The sequence below is a fragment of the Prunus avium genome, chromosome 3, assembly GCF_965620075.1.
Source record: "Prunus avium chromosome 3, drPruAviu1.hap1.1, whole genome shotgun sequence".
In the NCBI taxonomy this organism is placed as follows: domain Eukaryota; kingdom Viridiplantae; phylum Streptophyta; class Magnoliopsida; order Rosales; family Rosaceae; genus Prunus; species Prunus avium.
Window position 1 is genome coordinate 32,423,050 of NC_142286.1, and position 20,557 is coordinate 32,443,606.

General features: G+C 38.9%; 2 protein-coding genes and 1 pseudogene across 2 annotated transcripts; all 3 read left to right on the forward strand.

Moving 5' to 3' along the window:
- The first annotated feature begins 1,172 nt into the window (after positions 1 to 1,172).
- LOC110755610 (uncharacterized protein At4g26485-like) lies at positions 1,173 to 13,272 on the forward strand. Its single transcript, XM_021956838.2, has 3 exons — positions 1,173 to 12,210; positions 12,439 to 12,643; positions 12,761 to 13,272. The coding sequence occupies exons 1-3, from the start codon at positions 12,051 to 12,053 to the stop codon at positions 13,131 to 13,133; spliced, it is 738 nt and encodes a 245-aa protein (XP_021812530.1). The 5' UTR covers positions 1,173 to 12,050; the 3' UTR covers positions 13,134 to 13,272.
- A 1,553-nt stretch (positions 13,273 to 14,825) lies between these two features.
- Positions 14,826 to 16,587, forward strand: LOC110755612 (uncharacterized protein At4g26485). Its single transcript, XM_021956840.2, has 3 exons — positions 14,826 to 15,058; positions 15,228 to 15,432; positions 15,952 to 16,587. Exons 1-3 carry the CDS (start codon positions 14,908 to 14,910, stop codon positions 16,280 to 16,282), a joined length of 687 nt encoding a protein of 228 aa, XP_021812532.2. The 5' UTR covers positions 14,826 to 14,907; the 3' UTR covers positions 16,283 to 16,587.
- A 1,014-nt stretch (positions 16,588 to 17,601) lies between these two features.
- Positions 17,602 to 18,873, forward strand: LOC110755611 (uncharacterized protein At4g26485 pseudogene; annotated as a pseudogene).
- The last annotated feature ends 1,684 nt before the right edge of the window (positions 18,874 to 20,557 follow it).

Genomic DNA, 20,557 nt, shown 5'->3' on the forward strand with positions numbered 1-20,557 from the left:
ATTTGAGCATAACATATTATACAAAAACCCATATAAAGCCTATTTGGAGAGAAAAACTCAAAACTAGCAACTAGTCATTTTATAATTGGTTCTAAGTGTGTTAAAATTTTGTAAGAACCAATTAGAAAATAATAAGTGGCTAATTTTCTATTTTTCTCCCCAAATATGTCATATTGGAATGAACCTCTTTATAGAAAGTCAAAAATCAATGAACTGGCCTCGATTTCAGTACCCTATATATCTCTCCTCAACCAAAAATTCAACAAAAGCTCAATAATTGAGTTGAATGACCAACCTGAAAATAGAGTACACGTTAAGAGACCATTGGCCTAATAAACCATTTTATGTATTTATTTATTTTTTTAAAGATAAAAATTGAAATGACTAATTGACTTTTAAAATTAATAGAACAATTGACAAATTTGAAAGTAAATAACAAGAGTAAACCATGAGTAAAAATAGGAGGACTATATAATCGAATTGAAAGACCAAAAGTGAAATTTAGGTACAAATTAAGGGCCTAAACCTCACTTGATTTGATCTACCTATTTTATCTTTTTCAGTTCTAAAATTTTAAAAACTAAAATGTAAAAAGAAAAAGAAAAAGAAAAAAACCAATTCTCACACTTATAAGCGTCTGTCAAGGGACTAGTATATATATATATATAAAGTTATTGGTAAGCCTTAGAGAATAATCAAACCAAAAAGAAAAAGGCCAGTACTAGAATTCGAATCCTATGTGTTACTTTAAGCAGTGGTGGTACATGAAATTCAGTAGTGAGGGCCAAACCAGCACCGTCTAGGAGAAAAAAGAGAGAAAGGGAGAGAAGAAGAGAGAAAAGGAACAAAATAACTAAGAGAGAGAGGGCAAAGAGAGAAGAAATAATTAAAAGGTGAAGGAAATTTGGGCTGACGGAGTTCTTTTAAGAAAAGTGTGGGCTTATTTGACTTAAAGTAATACATAATATGTAGGCCATGGCCTATAGTGGTCATTAGGTGGGTCCGCTAGGCCCACAGTTGAAATCCTTTCCTGCATTATGTGGCGTTTGGCCATTTGTCCTTGTTTTATTTTATTTTTTCTTAATACAAGTGATGGTCAAAAATTAGATCATACATACATTATCAAAATGTTATGGAGATTCGGATCATAAATCACTCCATTAGTCTGTAAGTCAAAACTCTTTTCATTCGCCTAAATCCGTTAACTTGGTGTTCTACCGGCCATTATTTATGGTTTATTGGAGAAGCCCCACTAGGCTGAAAGGCGACTCTAAACCTATAGGCAGCAGAGATTTGGATAACAAGCAGCTGCCGCACATCTTGGAAAATAGGCAGTCTTTCTGACCAAGGAGATTCAGAGTTTATCTCTTTCCTCCTCGTTTGTTTTCTATTTTATTCTTGAGTGTGCAGAGTTTGGTATATTTGGAATCTTGAATTTGTGAGGTTAAACATTATTTTGTAACCTATGTTTGATGATAGGGAATTAATTTGTCATCTTCAAGCCACACAGACTATAAAGCCGAACCACTATAAATCTTAGTGTTTTTATTTGTTGTTTGGTTTGTTTTATAATGAAATCCTTGTTGAAATTGGCTCAAATTTGCTTGTGATGTGTTTTGTTATGGGCACCTACCTTAATGTTGTGAGTTTCACGTGATGGAGTTTTGGTGGAGTGCTTTTGCACTTCTATTAATTAGGCAGCCGAAAGCAAGATGGAAAAGTGGAGAAAATCATGGTGCATAAATAATGTATAGTTTTGGACATTATTTTGTGGGGGAGTCTAATTGGTTGGTGACATTTTGGGTTCCTTTATTTGTCCGTTGGAGCTGTCCACTTTGAGAAAGAATTGGTTTCTTTCTCTTTGTTTATTCCAAGTGGGTGTTTTATGTCACTAATAATGATGACTTCCAGCACATGGTTTGGCTTCTTTTTCCTCTTCACGTGGGTTGGCATTGGCTGGCTGGCTTTTGGAGTTGCTGCATGGGTTCATAAAAGGAGATGGAGGGTGCGGAAATGAGTATGCATGTGTGTGGGCAGTGTGCCGCACCATTTGGGTGCCGTGAGCACCATTTCTCAGAGAGGCTAAAACAGAAGTGAGGGACACTTCCACACAGAGAGAAATACTAGAGAGCATCTCCATGATGGTGGAGATAAACTCCTCTTTGGCTACACGAGATGTTGAAGGAAGATCAAGCCATTTCAAGGTTGAGTCTTCTTCATTTGTTCCTTGTGTTGGTGGGAGGTTTATTTCTTTGTATTGTTCTTAGTGTGTTCTTTCCTAGTGAGCAAGAACAATTCATGTGTTCTTGGCTCTTGTGTGTGGTTAGCTTGAGAGTGACATGGGTGTATTTGGGATTTGGGTTGTGAGAGTTAAACTCTGTAATTCCTAGGATAGGTGAGAGGGTTAATCTCCTTTTGGTTGTAATCTCTTTTGGGATACTAGTGGAATTTCTCGCTATCTTCGAACTGGATGTAGGCTACACACGGGCCGAACCAGTATAAATCCTTGTGTCGTTTGGATTTTTGTATTTCATATTTTTCTCTTGTTGTTTCAACGGTTTCATATCAACCACCACAGTGCAATCCGCTTCCGCTGCGCACAACAAGTGGTATCAGAGCTCCAGTTTTTTCGATCTGGTGGAGTTTTGTGTTCCTGATGATGGAACCAGGAGACGTTGAGAAAATATTAAATTATTTTGACAGGAGAAAAATTCCAGACTTTGGTGTTGAAGATGAGAGCCTTGTTAGTGCAACAGGGGCTGCTCAAAAGGCGTCAAAGGGTATCTAAGCATGGCCAGCAACGTGTTCCAACGATGGGGAAGGATGATGTCTTGAATCGGGCACTCACTGCGATTGGATTGCAGTTAGCGGACGGTGTTCTTCGTGAGGTTGCCGATGAGACTACACATGCTGGGCTATGGCTGAAATGGTGGAGAATACATATATGACCAAATCATTTCCAATCGGTTGTATGCCAAACAACGATTGTACACTCAGTGGTATGGCGGAAGGTACACTTAGTCAAAACTATCTTGTTGAGTTCAATAAGATTTTCATGAATGTGTAGGTCATGAATATGAAAATAGGATGATAAGGATCAGGCAGTAATGGAGGAAAATCGCGTTCCAAGGTGAATGTTCAGGAGGACAAATGCAACTTTGCCACAAGGACGGGCATTTGAGATTTGATTGCCCAAGAAAAAGAGTCTAATAATTCCTCTTGCAGGTGCTTTTGTGGATGTCGTAGGGAGGATAAAATTTATGTTCCTCCTATGATCGATGATTCCGGTGTGCCGTGCTTGGGGTGTGATTTTTTACTTGTCTTTGGTAACTTTTGAAAATTTCTTTTATGGTGGAGTTTCAAGAGTTTTTTTTTTTTTTTTTTTTTTTTTTGTGGGTGTTCCTTGTGGGTAGTGTGTAGTTTGTTGCTTTGATTTTCTCTATGTACTTTGGGTAGCATTGTTTATGGCTACATGGGTTTTTTTTTTTTCCTTTGACCATTAGATTTTCAAGTGAGGGTTTTGATTGTAAGGGGTTATCTTTTGGGAGGATGATTCCCTCCTATAGCAGCTGAAATTGTTCGTTCTGCTACTTGGTTGTCCAGACTCTGCGTGTATTGTAGCGGAAGAAGCTTGAGGTTCAAGCGTTTAAGGTTTGTGCAGTTTATGCACGTACATTCAGCTGGTGTGGCTTGGTTATGAGGATGATAGAAGAGGTTCTTCTGTTGGGGTCATCCGGTTCGATCGAAGCACACATTTTTTGGTTGCAAGTTCAAGGAGTGCTTGAGCTTGATTTGGTAAGAGGTAGATGGGCGATAGAAAGTTCTACTGTGTGTCTTGGTAAATTTGTGCCAAGGTGGAGATTGTTGAAATTGGCTCAAATTTGCTTGTGATGTGTTTTGTTATGGGCACCTACCTTAATGTTGTGAGTTTCACGTGATGGAGTTTTGGTGGAGTGCTTTTGCACTTCTATTAATTAGGCAGCCGAAAGCAAGATGGAAAAGTGGAGAAAATCATGGTGCATAAATAATGTATAGTTTTGGACATTATTTTGTGGGGGAGTCTAATTGGTTGGTGACATTTTGGGTTCCTTTATTTGTCCGTTGGAGCTGTCCACTTTGAGAAAGAATTGGTTTCTTTCTCTTTGTTTATTCCAAGTGGGTGTTTTATGTCACTAATAATGATGACTTCCAGCACATGGTTTGGCTTCTTTTTCCTCTTCACGTGGGTTGGCATTGGCTGGCTGGCTTTTGGAGTTGCTGCATGGGTTCATAAAAGGAGATGGAGGGTGCGGAAATGAGTATGCATGTGTGTGGGCAGTGTGCCGCACCATTTGGGTGCCGTGAGCACCATTTCTCAGAGAGGCTAAAACAGAAGTGAGGGACACTTCCACACAGAGAGAAATACTAGAGAGCATCTCCATGATGGTGGAGATAAACTCCTCTTTGGCTACACGAGATGTTGAAGGAAGATCAAGCCATTTCAAGGTTGAGTCTTCTTCATTTGTTCCTTGTGTTGGTGGGAGGTTTATTTCTTTGTATTGTTCTTAGTGTGTTCTTTCCTAGTGAGCAAGAACAATTCATGTGTTCTTGGCTCTTGTGTGTGGTTAGCTTGAGAGTGACATGGGTGTATTTGGGATTTGGGTTGTGAGAGTTAAACTCTGTAATTCCTAGGATAGGTGAGAGGGTTAATCTCCTTTTGGTTGTAATCTCTTTTGGGATACTAGTGGAATTTCTCGCTATCTTCGAACTGGATGTAGGCTACACACGGGCCGAACCAGTATAAATCCTTGTGTCGTTTGGATTTTTGTATTTCATATTTTTCTCTTGTTGTTTCAACGGTTTCATATCAACCACCACAGTGCAATCCGCTTCCGCTGCGCACAACAAGTGGTATCAGAGCTCCAGTTTTTTCGATCTGGTGGAGTTTTGTGTTCCTGATGATGGAACCAGGAGACGTTGAGAAAATATTAAATTATTTTGACAGGAGAAAAATTCCAGACTTTGGTGTTGAAGATGAGAGCCTTGTTAGTGCAACAGGGGCTGCTCAAAAGGCGTCAAAGGGTATCTAAGCATGGCCAGCAACGTGTTCCAACGATGGGGAAGGATGATGTCTTGAATCGGGCACTCACTGCGATTGGATTGCAGTTAGCGGACGGTGTTCTTCGTGAGGTTGCCGATGAGACTACACATGCTGGGCTATGGCTGAAATGGTGGAGAATACATATATGACCAAATCATTTCCAATCGGTTGTATGCCAAACAACGATTGTACACTCAGTGGTATGGCGGAAGGTACACTTAGTCAAAACTATCTTGTTGAGTTCAATAAGATTTTCATGAATGTGTAGGTCATGAATATGAAAATAGGATGATAAGGATCAGGCAGTAATGGAGGAAAATCGCGTTCCAAGGTGAATGTTCAGGAGGACAAATGCAACTTTGCCACAAGGACGGGCATTTGAGATTTGATTGCCCAAGAAAAAGAGTCTAATAATTCCTCTTGCAGGTGCTTTTGTGGATGTCGTAGGGAGGATAAAATTTATGTTCCTCCTATGATCGATGATTCCGGTGTGCCGTGCTTGGGGTGTGATTTTTTACTTGTCTTTGGTAACTTTTGAAAATTTCTTTTATGGTGGAGTTTCAAGAGTTTTTTTTTTTTTTTTTTTTTTTTTTTGTGGGTGTTCCTTGTGGGTAGTGTGTAGTTTGTTGCTTTGATTTTCTCTATGTACTTTGGGTAGCATTGTTTATGGCTACATGGGTTTTTTTTTTTTCCTTTGACCATTAGATTTTCAAGTGAGGGTTTTGATTGTAAGGGGTTATCTTTTGGGAGGATGATTCCCTCCTATAGCAGCTGAAATTGTTCGTTCTGCTACTTGGTTGTCCAGACTCTGCGTGTATTGTAGCGGAAGAAGCTTGAGGTTCAAGCGTTTAAGGTTTGTGCAGTTTATGCACGTACATTCAGCTGGTGTGGCTTGGTTATGAGGATGATAGAAGAGGTTCTTCTGTTGGGGTCATCCGGTTCGATCGAAGCACACATTTTTTGGTTGCAAGTTCAAGGAGTGCTTGAGCTTGATTTGGTAAGAGGTAGATGGGCGATAGAAAGTTCTACTGTGTGTCTTGGTAAATTTGTGCCAAGGTGGAGATTGTTGAAATTGGCTCAAATTTGCTTGTGATGTGTTTTGTTATGGGCACCTACCTTAATGTTGTGAGTTTCACGTGATGGAGTTTTGGTGGAGTGCTTTTGCACTTCTATTAATTAGGCAGCCGAAAGCAAGATGGAAAAGTGGAGAAAATCATGGTGCATAAATAATGTATAGTTTTGGACATTATTTTGTGGGGGAGTCTAATTGGTTGGTGACATTTTGGGTTCCTTTATTTGTCCGTTGGAGCTGTCCACTTTGAGAAAGAATTGGTTTCTTTCTCTTTGTTTATTCCAAGTGGGTGTTTTATGTCACTAATAATGATGACTTCCAGCACATGGTTTGGCTTCTTTTTCCTCTTCACGTGGGTTGGCATTGGCTGGCTGGCTTTTGGAGTTGCTGCATGGGTTCATAAAAGGAGATGGAGGGTGCGGAAATGAGTATGCATGTGTGTGGGCAGTGTGCCGCACCATTTGGGTGCCGTGAGCACCATTTCTCAGAGAGGCTAAAACAGAAGTGAGGGACACTTCCACACAGAGAGAAATACTAGAGAGCATCTCCATGATGGTGGAGATAAACTCCTCTTTGGCTACACGAGATGTTGAAGGAAGATCAAGCCATTTCAAGGTTGAGTCTTCTTCATTTGTTCCTTGTGTTGGTGGGAGGTTTATTTCTTTGTATTGTTCTTAGTGTGTTCTTTCCTAGTGAGCAAGAACAATTCATGTGTTCTTGGCTCTTGTGTGTGGTTAGCTTGAGAGTGACATGGGTGTATTTGGGATTTGGGTTGTGAGAGTTAAACTCTGTAATTCCTAGGATAGGTGAGAGGGTTAATCTCCTTTTGGTTGTAATCTCTTTTGGGATACTAGTGGAATTTCTCGCTATCTTCGAACTGGATGTAGGCTACACACGGGCCGAACCAGTATAAATCCTTGTGTCGTTTGGATTTTTGTATTTCATATTTTTCTCTTGTTGTTTCAACGGTTTCATATCAACCACCACAGTGCAATCCGCTTCCGCTGCGCACAACAAGTGGTATCAGAGCTCCAGTTTTTTCGATCTGGTGGAGTTTTGTGTTCCTGATGATGGAACCAGGAGACGTTGAGAAAATATTAAATTATTTTGACAGGAGAAAAATTCCAGACTTTGGTGTTGAAGATGAGAGCCTTGTTAGTGCAACAGGGGCTGCTCAAAAGGCGTCAAAGGGTATCTAAGCATGGCCAGCAACGTGTTCCAACGATGGGGAAGGATGATGTCTTGAATCGGGCACTCACTGCGATTGGATTGCAGTTAGCGGACGGTGTTCTTCGTGAGGTTGCCGATGAGACTACACATGCTGGGCTATGGCTGAAATGGTGGAGAATACATATATGACCAAATCATTTCCAATCGGTTGTATGCCAAACAACGATTGTACACTCAGTGGTATGGCGGAAGGTACACTTAGTCAAAACTATCTTGTTGAGTTCAATAAGATTTTCATGAATGTGTAGGTCATGAATATGAAAATAGGATGATAAGGATCAGGCAGTAATGGAGGAAAATCGCGTTCCAAGGTGAATGTTCAGGAGGACAAATGCAACTTTGCCACAAGGACGGGCATTTGAGATTTGATTGCCCAAGAAAAAGAGTCTAATAATTCCTCTTGCAGGTGCTTTTGTGGATGTCGTAGGGAGGATAAAATTTATGTTCCTCCTATGATCGATGATTCCGGTGTGCCGTGCTTGGGGTGTGATTTTTTACTTGTCTTTGGTAACTTTTGAAAATTTCTTTTATGGTGGAGTTTCAAGAGTTTTTTTTTTTTTTTTTTTTTTTTTTTGTGGGTGTTCCTTGTGGGTAGTGTGTAGTTTGTTGCTTTGATTTTCTCTATGTACTTTGGGTAGCATTGTTTATGGCTACATGGGTTTTTTTTTTTTCCTTTGACCATTAGATTTTCAAGTGAGGGTTTTGATTGTAAGGGGTTATCTTTCGGGAGGATGATTCCCTCCTATAGCAGCTGAAATTGTTCGTTCTGCTACTTGGTTGTCCAGACTCTGCGTGTATTGTAGCGGAAGAAGCTTGAGGTTCAAGCGTTTAAGGTTTGTGCAGTTTATGCACGTACATTCAGCTGGTGTGGCTTGGTTATGAGGATGATAGAAGAGGTTCTTCTGTTGGGGTCATCCGGTTCGATCGAAGCACACATTTTTTGGTTGCAAGTTCAAGGAGTGCTTGAGCTTGATTTGGTAAGAGGTAGATGGGCGATAGAAAGTTCTACTGTGTGTCTTGGTAAATTTGTGCCAAGGTGGAGATTGTTGAAATTGGCTCAAATTTGCTTGTGATGTGTTTTGTTATGGGCACCTACCTTAATGTTGTGAGTTTCACGTGATGGAGTTTTGGTGGAGTGCTTTTGCACTTCTATTAATTAGGCAGCCGAAAGCAAGATGGAAAAGTGGAGAAAATCATGGTGCATAAATAATGTATAGTTTTGGACATTATTTTGTGGGGGAGTCTAATTGGTTGGTGACATTTTGGGTTCCTTTATTTGTCCGTTGGAGCTGTCCACTTTGAGAAAGAATTGGTTTCTTTCTCTTTGTTTATTCCAAGTGGGTGTTTTATGTCACTAATAATGATGACTTCCAGCACATGGTTTGGCTTCTTTTTCCTCTTCACGTGGGTTGGCATTGGCTGGCTGGCTTTTGGAGTTGCTGCATGGGTTCATAAAAGGAGATGGAGGGTGCGGAAATGAGTATGCATGTGTGTGGGCAGTGTGCCGCACCATTTGGGTGCCGTGAGCACCATTTCTCAGAGAGGCTAAAACAGAAGTGAGGGACACTTCCACACAGAGAGAAATACTAGAGAGCATCTCCATGATGGTGGAGATAAACTCCTCTTTGGCTACACGAGATGTTGAAGGAAGATCAAGCCATTTCAAGGTTGAGTCTTCTTCATTTGTTCCTTGTGTTGGTGGGAGGTTTATTTCTTTGTATTGTTCTTAGTGTGTTCTTTCCTAGTGAGCAAGAACAATTCATGTGTTCTTGGCTCTTGTGTGTGGTTAGCTTGAGAGTGACATGGGTGTATTTGGGATTTGGGTTGTGAGAGTTAAACTCTGTAATTCCTAGGATAGGTGAGAGGGTTAATCTCCTTTTGGTTGTAATCTCTTTTGGGATACTAGTGGAATTTCTCGCTATCTTCGAACTGGATGTAGGCTACACACGGGCCGAACCAGTATAAATCCTTGTGTCGTTTGGATTTTTGTATTTCATATTTTTCTCTTGTTGTTTCAACGGTTTCATATCAACCACCACAGTGCAATCCGCTTCCGCTGCGCACAACAAGTGGTATCAGAGCTCCAGTTTTTTCGATCTGGTGGAGTTTTGTGTTCCTGATGATGGAACCAGGAGACGTTGAGAAAATATTAAATTATTTTGACAGGAGAAAAATTCCAGACTTTGGTGTTGAAGATGAGAGCCTTGTTAGTGCAACAGGGGCTGCTCAAAAGGCGTCAAAGGGTATCTAAGCATGGCCAGCAACGTGTTCCAACGATGGGGAAGGATGATGTCTTGAATCGGGCACTCACTGCGATTGGATTGCAGTTAGCGGACGGTGTTCTTCGTGAGGTTGCCGATGAGACTACACATGCTGGGCTATGGCTGAAATGGTGGAGAATACATATATGACCAAATCATTTCCAATCGGTTGTATGCCAAACAACGATTGTACACTCAGTGGTATGGCGGAAGGTACACTTAGTCAAAACTATCTTGTTGAGTTCAATAAGATTTTCATGAATGTGTAGGTCATGAATATGAAAATAGGATGATAAGGATCAGGCAGTAATGGAGGAAAATCGCGTTCCAAGGTGAATGTTCAGGAGGACAAATGCAACTTTGCCACAAGGACGGGCATTTGAGATTTGATTGCCCAAGAAAAAGAGTCTAATAATTCCTCTTGCAGGTGCTTTTGTGGATGTCGTAGGGAGGATAAAATTTATGTTCCTCCTATGATCGATGATTCCGGTGTGCCGTGCTTGGGGTGTGATTTTTTACTTGTCTTTGGTAACTTTTGAAAATTTCTTTTATGGTGGAGTTTCAAGAGTTTTTTTTTTTTTTTTTTTTTTTTTTTTTTGTGGGTGTTCCTTGTGGGTAGTGTGTAGTTTGTTGCTTTGATTTTCTCTATGTACTTTGGGTAGCATTGTTTATGGCTACATGGGTTTTTTTTTTTTCCTTTGACCATTAGATTTTCAAGTGAGGGTTTTGATTGTAAGGGGTTATCTTTCGGGAGGATGATTCCCTCCTATAGCAGCTGAAATTGTTCGTTCTGCTACTTGGTTGTCCAGACTCTGCGTGTATTGTAGCGGAAGAAGCTTGAGGTTCAAGCGTTTAAGGTTTGTGCAGTTTATGCACGTACATTCAGCTGGTGTGGCTTGGTTATGAGGATGATAGAAGAGGTTCTTCTGTTGGGGTCATCCGGTTCGATCGAAGCACACATTTTTTGGTTGCAAGTTCAAGGAGTGCTTGAGCTTGATTTGGTAAGAGGTAGATGGGCGATAGAAAGTTCTACTGTGTGTCTTGGTAAATTTGTGCCAAGGTGGAGATTGTTGAAATTGGCTCAAATTTGCTTGTGATGTGTTTTGTTATGGGCACCTACCTTAATGTTGTGAGTTTCACGTGATGGAGTTTTGGTGGAGTGCTTTTGCACTTCTATTAATTAGGCAGCCGAAAGCAAGATGGAAAAGTGGAGAAAATCATGGTGCATAAATAATGTATAGTTTTGGACATTATTTTGTGGGGGAGTCTAATTGGTTGGTGACATTTTGGGTTCCTTTATTTGTCCGTTGGAGCTGTCCACTTTGAGAAAGAATTGGTTTCTTTCTCTTTGTTTATTCCAAGTGGGTGTTTTATGTCACTAATAATGATGACTTCCAGCACATGGTTTGGCTTCTTTTTCCTCTTCACGTGGGTTGGCATTGGCTGGCTGGCTTTTGGAGTTGCTGCATGGGTTCATAAAAGGAGATGGAGGGTGCGGAAATGAGTATGCATGTGTGTGGGCAGTGTGCCGCACCATTTGGGTGCCGTGAGCACCATTTCTCAGAGAGGCTAAAACAGAAGTGAGGGACACTTCCACACAGAGAGAAATACTAGAGAGCATCTCCATGATGGTGGAGATAAACTCCTCTTTGGCTACACGAGATGTTGAAGGAAGATCAAGCCATTTCAAGGTTGAGTCTTCTTCATTTGTTCCTTGTGTTGGTGGGAGGTTTATTTCTTTGTATTGTTCTTAGTGTGTTCTTTCCTAGTGAGCAAGAACAATTCATGTGTTCTTGGCTCTTGTGTGTGGTTAGCTTGAGAGTGACATGGGTGTATTTGGGATTTGGGTTGTGAGAGTTAAACTCTGTAATTCCTAGGATAGGTGAGAGGGTTAATCTCCTTTTGGTTGTAATCTCTTTTGGGATACTAGTGGAATTTCTCGCTATCTTCGAACTGGATGTAGGCTACACACGGGCCGAACCAGTATAAATCCTTGTGTCGTTTGGATTTTTGTATTTCATATTTTTCTCTTGTTGTTTCAACGGTTTCATATCAACCACCACAGTGCAATCCGCTTCCGCTGCGCACAACAATCCTTTCGTCTTCTTTGCATCAACATGGAAAATAACTGATCACCAGAATCCAGCAATTTCTCGTTCTTCACCAGCCCAGTGCAAAACCCACACTTGTATCTGTTGTCGATAATTTTTTTTTCTTTCTAAAATCAGTTGAGCAGAAATTCTTATCTTCCAACTTCACATATTCTTGCCTCCCTCCTCCTACACTACTCTTAATCACAAGATACTTTTCATCTTCTCTCTTTTCTATTATTTTTTAAGAAACTTACCATCTGTATTGAAAAGTCTTCTCATAAATCATTGGAGAAACTTGAGTGTATAAATCAATAATGGGTCGTAAAAAACAGAGACGGATAAGACGGGTACGGCACTACTCTAGCTCTCATAAGATATTGTTGGTTGGAGAGGGAGACTTCTCTTTTTCTGCTTGTTTGGCTCGAGCTTTTCGCTCTGCCACTAACATGGTGGCTACCACCCTTGAATCTAAAGGTACATTTTACAAATATATATAATATATATATATACAGATTTTCTCCTATGCAGATATCCGCAGCCACCCTTCAATGTTTTCCTCCCTGTTTATAATGGTGTCCGCATAGGGGAATATAACTGTATATATGCATTAGCAAATGACCAACCATTACCTTAACCTGTTCTCAATTTTTTGTTTTAGATTAGCTAATTAATTTGATCAATATATATATGATAAAATTTCAGATACTCTATCGACAAAACATTGGAGCAGTAAGGCACATGTGGATGAGTTGAAGAGAAGAGGATGCTTGGTGTTATATGAAGTTGATGTAGATGACATGGACCAGCATCCCAACCTTATGTGCATGAAATTTGATATTATCATCTTCAACTTTCCTCATGCAGGCCATTACTCTTGGCTATGCGAAAGAGACGATGAGCTCATACAGTAAGTCCAATCTAAACATCTATAAGCTTTGTTAGACAGTAATTACGACATTATATAGTACGTTCAGACTGAGCATGCACCGAATCTCATCACTAATTTGGGATTCAAATGGATTAGAAAGCACAGGGAATTGTTGAAAGCATTCTTCGAAAGTGCCCGTGGGATGATCGGCCAAGGTGGGGAAATTCATGTTTCACACAGGGATGACTACCCCTATGATCAATGGAAGTTGAAGGAGCTTGCTGAGAAAGCCGGCCTGGTTTTGAAAGAGAAAGTGTGGTTCGAAAAGTCGGACTACCCTGGCTACCACAACAAGAGAGGTGGAGGCATCCAGAGCAACAAAAAATTTCCTCTCAAAGAATGTTACACCTTCAAGTTTTCTCTGAAACCTGAATTCACTACTCATGAATTAATGCCTTCTTGCAGCCAAACAACCAGCGTTCTTGATGATGATATATCACATGCTTTAAAAGGTATGCATTTGAAGTAACAGCCATAAATGTATGGAAAGCAGAACAGAACATATATGTGCTGTATATATATGGATTTGTAATTAACGATTTAAGACTGAATCACAGTATACGTATGCAAAACAAAGATATAGATGGATTGTGTTTCCTTTCATGTCACATACATTTTGCCATTTTGCTAAATACCCTCACCGAATCACATCACACGTGCCTATCTGAACAATTGTGAACCGTTAATTGATTCACGTATAAATTCTGTTGCTTAAAACTATTTGAACATGTAATATATATAAGCATACAGTCATTACCATAAACACATTATATTTGCATGTGGGCATGATGTTATGTGCCCATGTGGCATAAGTAATATATTGATATCAAATATTCATGGGTTGGGTTTAAAAATTTTGGCTCACCAATATTTCACTAATAATACATATTGTTCATAGCATAATGGAGTGATTAGCAATAATTAACTTATGTGGTTAATTATAATTATCCTTGAAAAGGCCAAGAATGAGAAGTAAAAAGAAGACAAAGGGCTCGTTTGAGAAAGACTGCTAAAAGCCCTCCATAGCTTGGCCACAAAATGCACGGGAACCTCCATGAAACCATGCAAGTAAGTAATTTAGGGCAACAATTGAATTTAGAAATTAGAACACTAGAGAGAGAGACTAAAGAAAAATAAAGACTAGCATATGATAAAGGTCGAGTCTTGAGAGAGAGAGAGAGAGCTGTTTGATTTGATAGATGTTACAATACAAAGTGAAGGTGAGGAGTGGGCACGTGGCGGGAATGGGGAACTGAGGTGGACACGTGGCGAACGATGGGGCTTCTGAAGAGTTTGATACGCAGTCCATTGCAGGGATGTTGAGACAAAGACACACACACGACACCGCTTTCTGGGTCTCGTCACGCTTTTTGCGAGAACCCCCTTGCGAAGAAACTTTTTATTTTTTTATTTTTTTTATACTATAAAATTAAAATTATTAAAGTTTAATCAGATGTTTAGCCAATATTGTTCAACTCATTTTCATTTTGGCCCCGGAAGTAGTTTTATGAATGTAATGTTAGCTTTGTCTCATTAATAATAATAACAATGAAGCTCAAATTGAAAATTCTACTAAAATTAGTAGATGAAATTCTACATACCAATATTTGCAACTACCATAAATGAGAACTATGTTATCTCTTCAAAACATTTGCAATTATATTGACATATGTGCACACTCAACTACCATAAATAGTATCAATCAATCGGATAAACAATGGTGTAGTGTTGGCCAAGGGCCCTTTGATGCTTAAGTCAGAAAAAATATCTCAGGGAGATGTGTGTTTTCATGAAAGCAGGCTTCTTTGACGTAATTGAATGTAATTAGTCTTCCTTGATAGCTAATTAAATGAGAATTTAATCAACATAATTCATGTGATCTAGGATAAGTTTGATATTTATTTGCATTTCCACTTGACGTCGTTGGAGTGGTCGTGAAATTATTTGCTCCCACAAATGGATCAAAACTATAATGAGAGAAACTACTAACTTTAAATAAGGACTAAAGTGAAAAATGAGTCACACAACAATGACCATAACATAATTTGACTTTTTCCAGAACAAACTGCAGCCCAAGAGGCCCAAAACATCCACAAACCCAAAGCCCAACAATGACTCCTCTCAAATGCATAGCTGCTCTTCTTTAAAGGTGTGAGCTTTTTTTCCTTTGCTTGTGAGAGAGTGCTTTGGGGTCTCATCTCATGTGAGCACGTTTGAGCAGAAATCTTTCATCAGAATCAGAAATGGGTCGTGGTAGGGAAAGACGGATCGAACACTACAGTAGCGCACAAGAGATATTGCTGGTTGGTGAAGGAGACTTTTCATTCTCTGCTTGTTTAGCTCGAGCATTTGGCTCTGCTCGCAAAGTAGTAGCAACTTCTCTCGAATCTCAAGGTACATTTTTCAAAAACGCAACTTTTATGTTCATGGGTACTCTTTAAGATGTGACCAATAAATCTTTGTTCATTTTCAGTGCTACCCCTGTTTTTTGGTGCAACCATTTTTGGGGTTTCTTTATTTTTTGTTTTTCAGTGATTAATTTGATGAAAGATTCAATTTTTAGGTTCTTTAAGGGCCAAACATAGGAGCTGTTTGTCACACTTGAGTGACTTGAAGAGGAGAGGGTGCTTGGTGTTGCATGATGTTGATGTGTATGAGATGGACCTCCATCCCGCTCTGCAATGGAGGAAATTTGATGTCATCATCTTCAACTTTCCTCATGCAGGCCATTTCCCCTGGCTACGTGAAAGAAACCCTCAGCTCATTCAGTAAGTGACCCTAAATTAATTAACTAGAACAAATAATTAGTAGTTAGTTGTACACAGGTGTCAACCCTAACAGTTTGTTTTGATTGGATTGTATTTGTATGAGATTTGTGCAGCTTAAGTTTCTTAATTTCCCTTTCCAAGAATGAATGATTATGAATGCTCAACATTTTTCTACTACAAAAGTCCCTCTTTTATATTCTTTTGGAAAATCATCATCATCCAGATCTATCAACAAAACCAGTGATGAATTCATTGTTATGTATGAACTGGTGGAGATTTTGACATTTTATTGAAGAAGAGGTGGAGAATTTTATGTGATTGGTATCATATCCTAGGAAGCTATATTTTCCCAATTGTCTTATCAAGTGTTTCATGGCTAATCAATGTTATTGAATGCAGTGGTGAAGCTGCAGGCCTATAATTAGTTCCATAATTATTTGCTACCATATAGTATTCTTAATTAGTTACTTAGTTTCCCTACCTAGGGGGCTAATTGATTTGGGCGTTGAATGCAAGCAGAATGCACAAGAACTTGTTGAAAGCGTTCTTCGAAAATGCCCGTGGGATGCTGAGGGAAGGCGGGGAAGTTCATGTTGCAACCAGAGATGACTACCCGTATAACAGATGGAATGTGGAGGAACTTGCAGAGGAAGCAGGCCTGGTTTTGATGGAGAAAGTGTGGTTCAGAAAATCGGACTACCCGGGGTACCAGAACAAGAGAGGGGGTGACATCAAGAGCAACAAAACGTTTCGTCTCAGAAATTGTTTCACCTTCAAATTTGCTCTGCAACAATATGAGTCTGACTATACTTGTGATGAAATGTCTGTTTGCAGCGACGACTTTATATGATTATGTGAAGTGTTTGGTAGTATAGCATCCTTTTGAAGCAGAAGGTGGTGGTGATGCATTAGGCCTATGGAGAACATCATCGATCAGATCTCTCTTTTGCTTGCTTTGAATACTTTTGGTAGTTTTAATACTTTTGGTTTTGTGCGTATGGGTTTGTAAAAGATTTGATCGTAAGCAATATGAAGTATGCAAGCTGTGGGCCTGTAAAAATACACCTATTTTGATGTTAATGCATGTAGATTGCTACTTGATTGTATTAGGTATGACAAATGTCCTTGAATTTACAATAGAGTTTTATTTTGATATTGGCTTGTCTATTTAAAATTGAGGAGGAGCTCTTCCTTAAAATCAATGGAGTTTTGACACTTGTCAAATTCAAACAACATTGACAAAGTTTCGACAAAAAAGAAGGAATTTTAAAATAATTTGATAAGTGTCAAAACAACATTGGTTGTAAGGAGGAGTTCCTCCTTGGTTTTAAAGAGCTAAATTTTTTCCTTTCATAGTCCTCATATTTTCCCTCGCCTTTCGATCCATCTTATTTAAAATTAGAAACCTTAAAAAATAAGATTAAATCAGTAAAAGTTAAAATTTTAAATTTTACCCATACCCAACCCCTCCACCTCCCCTTACCTCAGTTGCCACTCTAGTTTTTTACCAAAAAATTCCGTTAGTTTTTCAAACTTTTAACAAATAAAAATATTCTCAAACTTTTCATCTTCTTGTCTCCCTCCTCCTGCACTACTCTTCATCACAAGATACTTTTCATCTTCTCTCTTTATTTATTTTGTTGGAAACTACCATCTGTATTTGTTGACGCCAAAAAGTGGTTCTTTGACTTAGAGGGTCAACTTAGTAATTTTATGCTTTCGGTATCCTTGATGCCTCGGTAGTCTACGCGATCTGCAATATGAGCAAATGCACGGTAAGACCTAGGGCACCGGTGTGGTACCGGCCGAAGGCTCTCCGATGCTTAAGTAAGTTCGGGAATAGAAAGTTCAACTGACAGATCAATAGGTTTGTATGCCGTAAGTTCTGATTACCTCTATTTTGGGATAGTTGGCCTCCTTTTATAGGCCTTGGGAGGTATGCATTTTGTTGATAATTTCGATGTGGGACTGTGGACGCCGCTTGGGAGCGTGCCACGTGTCCCAGGAGAGGGCGTTGCCCTAATGGAGTGATCGGTAGGTAGAGTGCCGAGGGCGCCTCTGACCAAGCCCAATTTCCTCCACGTGTCCTGCTCTTATTGGCTGTTTATTCTGGGTGTAAACAGTATTGAAAGCCTTCATTTCAGCACAGTCCCTTTCCTTTAGAAACTTCAGTTTAAATCAATAATGGGTGAGAAAAACAGACAAATAGGACACTACTCTAGCTCTCAAAAGATATTGTTGGTTGGTGAGGGAGACTTCTCATTTTCTGCTTGTTTGGCTCGAGCTTTTCGCTCTGCCGCAAACATGGTGGCTACCACTCTTGAATCTGAAGGTACATTTTTCAGATATACCCTGTTTTTAATTTTCTTCTTTTGTTTCACATTAGCTAATTAATTTAATCAATGTAATTTTTTTTTTTTTTTGAATTTCAGATACTTTATGGACAGAACATTGGAGCAGTGAGGCACATTTGGAAGAGTTGGAGAGAAGAGGATGCTTGGTGTTATATGAAGTTGATGTGTATGAAATGCACCAGCATCCCACCCTTATGCGGATGAAGTTTGATATTATCATCTTCAACTTTCCTCATGCAGGCCATTACTCTTGGCTATGCGAAAGAGACGATGAGCTCATACAGTAAGTGACCAAGTTGATCAAATTTGTCACAATTGTTTTCGTATAATCGAAGCTTTCATTTCCAATTATCTTGTCATATATATTGCATGGTTAATCAATTTTGTTTAATCCAATGGCGGCTTCGTTTAAGCTCTTTATTGATTTTTCATATGCTATATATGTATTATACACATAGATATCCTGTTTTAGTGGGTCGGTTTGTACTGGATTGGAATTGAGTCTAAGCTAGTACTTATGAGCTTCGCCACTCTAACTGGGACTTCTAATATATAATATGTTGGCATGTTGTCCCAATTTAATAAGCGAGTCCCAACATTATATGTTTGCTAAATAGCGATTAGGACATTAGTATCCAGACCGAGCCACTAAACGAGGTTAGTTACTTAATTACTCTGCTCTTTAGTGATCAATTTTGGGGGGTTCTATTGAATTAGAATGCACAGGGATTTGTTGAAAGCATTCTTCAAAAGTGCCTGTGGGATGCTCAGCAAAGGTGGGGAAGTTCATGTTTCACACAGGGATGACTACCCCTACGATCAATGGAAGTTAAAGGAGCTTGCAGAGAAGGCCGGCCTGGTTCTGAAAGAGAAAGTGTGGTTCGAAAAGTCGAACTACCCTGGTTACCACAACAAGAGAGGAGGAGGCATCCAGATCAACAAAAAGTTTCCTCTCAATGAATGCTACACCTTCAAATTTTCTCTGAAACATGAAACTTCTCATGAATTAAAGCCTGCTTGCAACCAAACAACTAGCACTCTAAGTGATGATATATCAGATGCTTTAAATAGTATGCATTTGAAGTAAAAGGCATGCATGAACAATTGCGGATCTAGGATTCGCGGGTGGAGGGGGTTACAATGTAAAAGCTTCGAAATTTTTTTAGAAGAAAATAACTTTTTTTTAAAAAAAACTGAAAAATTGTACTTTCCATCCAAATTTCAATTGTACACGACGAGTTTTCTTTTAAAAACATTGCATTATAGCTTCATAAATCATTTATTTTTAAATAATTTTAGGCACTTTTGTTAATGTATCATCAAAAAGAGATATCATTTTTTTTTATAAAGAATATAATTATAATGTATAGAGACTAAATTAAAATGAAACAAGCCCAACCCCCACTTTGAAAAAGAAAATTAAACAAAAAACAAAAAACAATACCTCCCATTTTCTTTTTCCAAGTTTCACTCTTTGCAACATTCACCCCAATTTTCTCTTCCGTACCTTCTCAACTTTTATAAAAAAAAAAAAAATACTACATATAATATAACATGTTTGCTGTTGTTGGCGTGCCTACATTCCTCTTCCCATTCCCTGCCACTTAAACTTTTGCTACTTTTAATATTATAGTTTGAGTTTTTCTATTTAAATCCCACACTTTTTTTTGTTCACCTCAATACTTAAATTATTAATTTTTAAGTTTTATTATTGTGTAAAAGGACAAAAAAGGTCATCTAACTTAGTAATTAACCCTAGTGCATATATACACACACGCCACCACTTGTGGATCGTCAATTAAGGTATATAATATGAGATTATTTCTTGGTTTGGGACTCCTCCCAGAATTATTGAGGATATTATGATCAAAGACTTTTATTCGGTCGCGATTGTGTGAGTTATGGGTAAATATTGCTCCAGGGCAGTAGTTCTCCAAGTCTTGGTCACAGGTCTCACATTTCATGCAGGAACCCACTACGACCCCAACTCCTACACGATCATCTACTTTGAATTTCTCCACATTCTTCCTAGCTTTGGTCAGGGGCGGCCCTGGGGTGGCGCAAGTGGCGCCACCGCACAGGGCCCCCGATTCTTGAGGGCCCCGAAAAAAAAATTCTTTACATTATATATATATATTATTATTATAAGAAATGTATATATATTATAGCATGCTAATTGTTTGCATAAAAGCGTATGTGGTCGAGTTGGCTTTCTAGCGCGCCTCTACTTAACAGAGGTGCCAGAGTTCGATTCTTATTGAAGTCAATCAATTGCCTTTTTATATTTTTTTTAGCATTATAACAAGCTTTACATAATTATAAAATAAATAGAAAATAGAAACACCTTTAAAAAACGGGAAACATCGAAGGTAACCACCAAACGGAGTATATATATCCCCCAAAGACTTTCTACTCCTCCCCTATAGTTCTTAAAAGAAAAAAAAAAGTTTTCTCCTCTAAGAAAAGTACTTTCTTCATTCAAAACAAAACAAAAAAAGCTTCATGACTTCTTCTTTCTCTTAAACTATGATTTTCTAGTAAGTAATCATCATCATTCATCAATCTCTCTTGGTTCTTTTTTCAATCCTTTGAAATTTTTTGTTATTATTTCAATTTCAAGAATTTCAACACTAAAAAGAGAAAACCCTAATTCCTAAATTCATAAAGACCACTCAAAATCAAATAGGCATATTCAAATCTCAATTCAAATTCAGGTATGCATCTAAATTTCAATCTATATATTACATGACTTATTTTATTAAATTATTATC

Bases quoted from the DNA above. Each gene is read 5' to 3' on its own strand.
- LOC110755610 (XM_021956838.2), top strand. From the start codon at position 12,051: ATGGGTCGTAAAAAACAGAGACGGATAAGACGGGTACGGCACTACTCT. The intron at 12,211-12,438 runs GTACATTTTACA...ATAAAATTTCAG, and splicing joins TACCACCCTTGAATCTAAAG to ATACTCTATCGACAAAACAT. The intron at 12,644-12,760 runs GTAAGTCCAATC...CAAATGGATTAG, and splicing joins AGAGACGATGAGCTCATACA to AAAGCACAGGGAATTGTTGA.
- LOC110755612 (XM_021956840.2), top strand. From the start codon at position 14,908: ATGGGTCGTGGTAGGGAAAGACGGATCGAACACTACAGTAGCGCACAA. The intron at 15,059-15,227 runs GTACATTTTTCA...TTCAATTTTTAG, and splicing joins AACTTCTCTCGAATCTCAAG to GTTCTTTAAGGGCCAAACAT. The intron at 15,433-15,951 runs GTAAGTGACCCT...GAATGCAAGCAG, and splicing joins AGAAACCCTCAGCTCATTCA to AATGCACAAGAACTTGTTGA.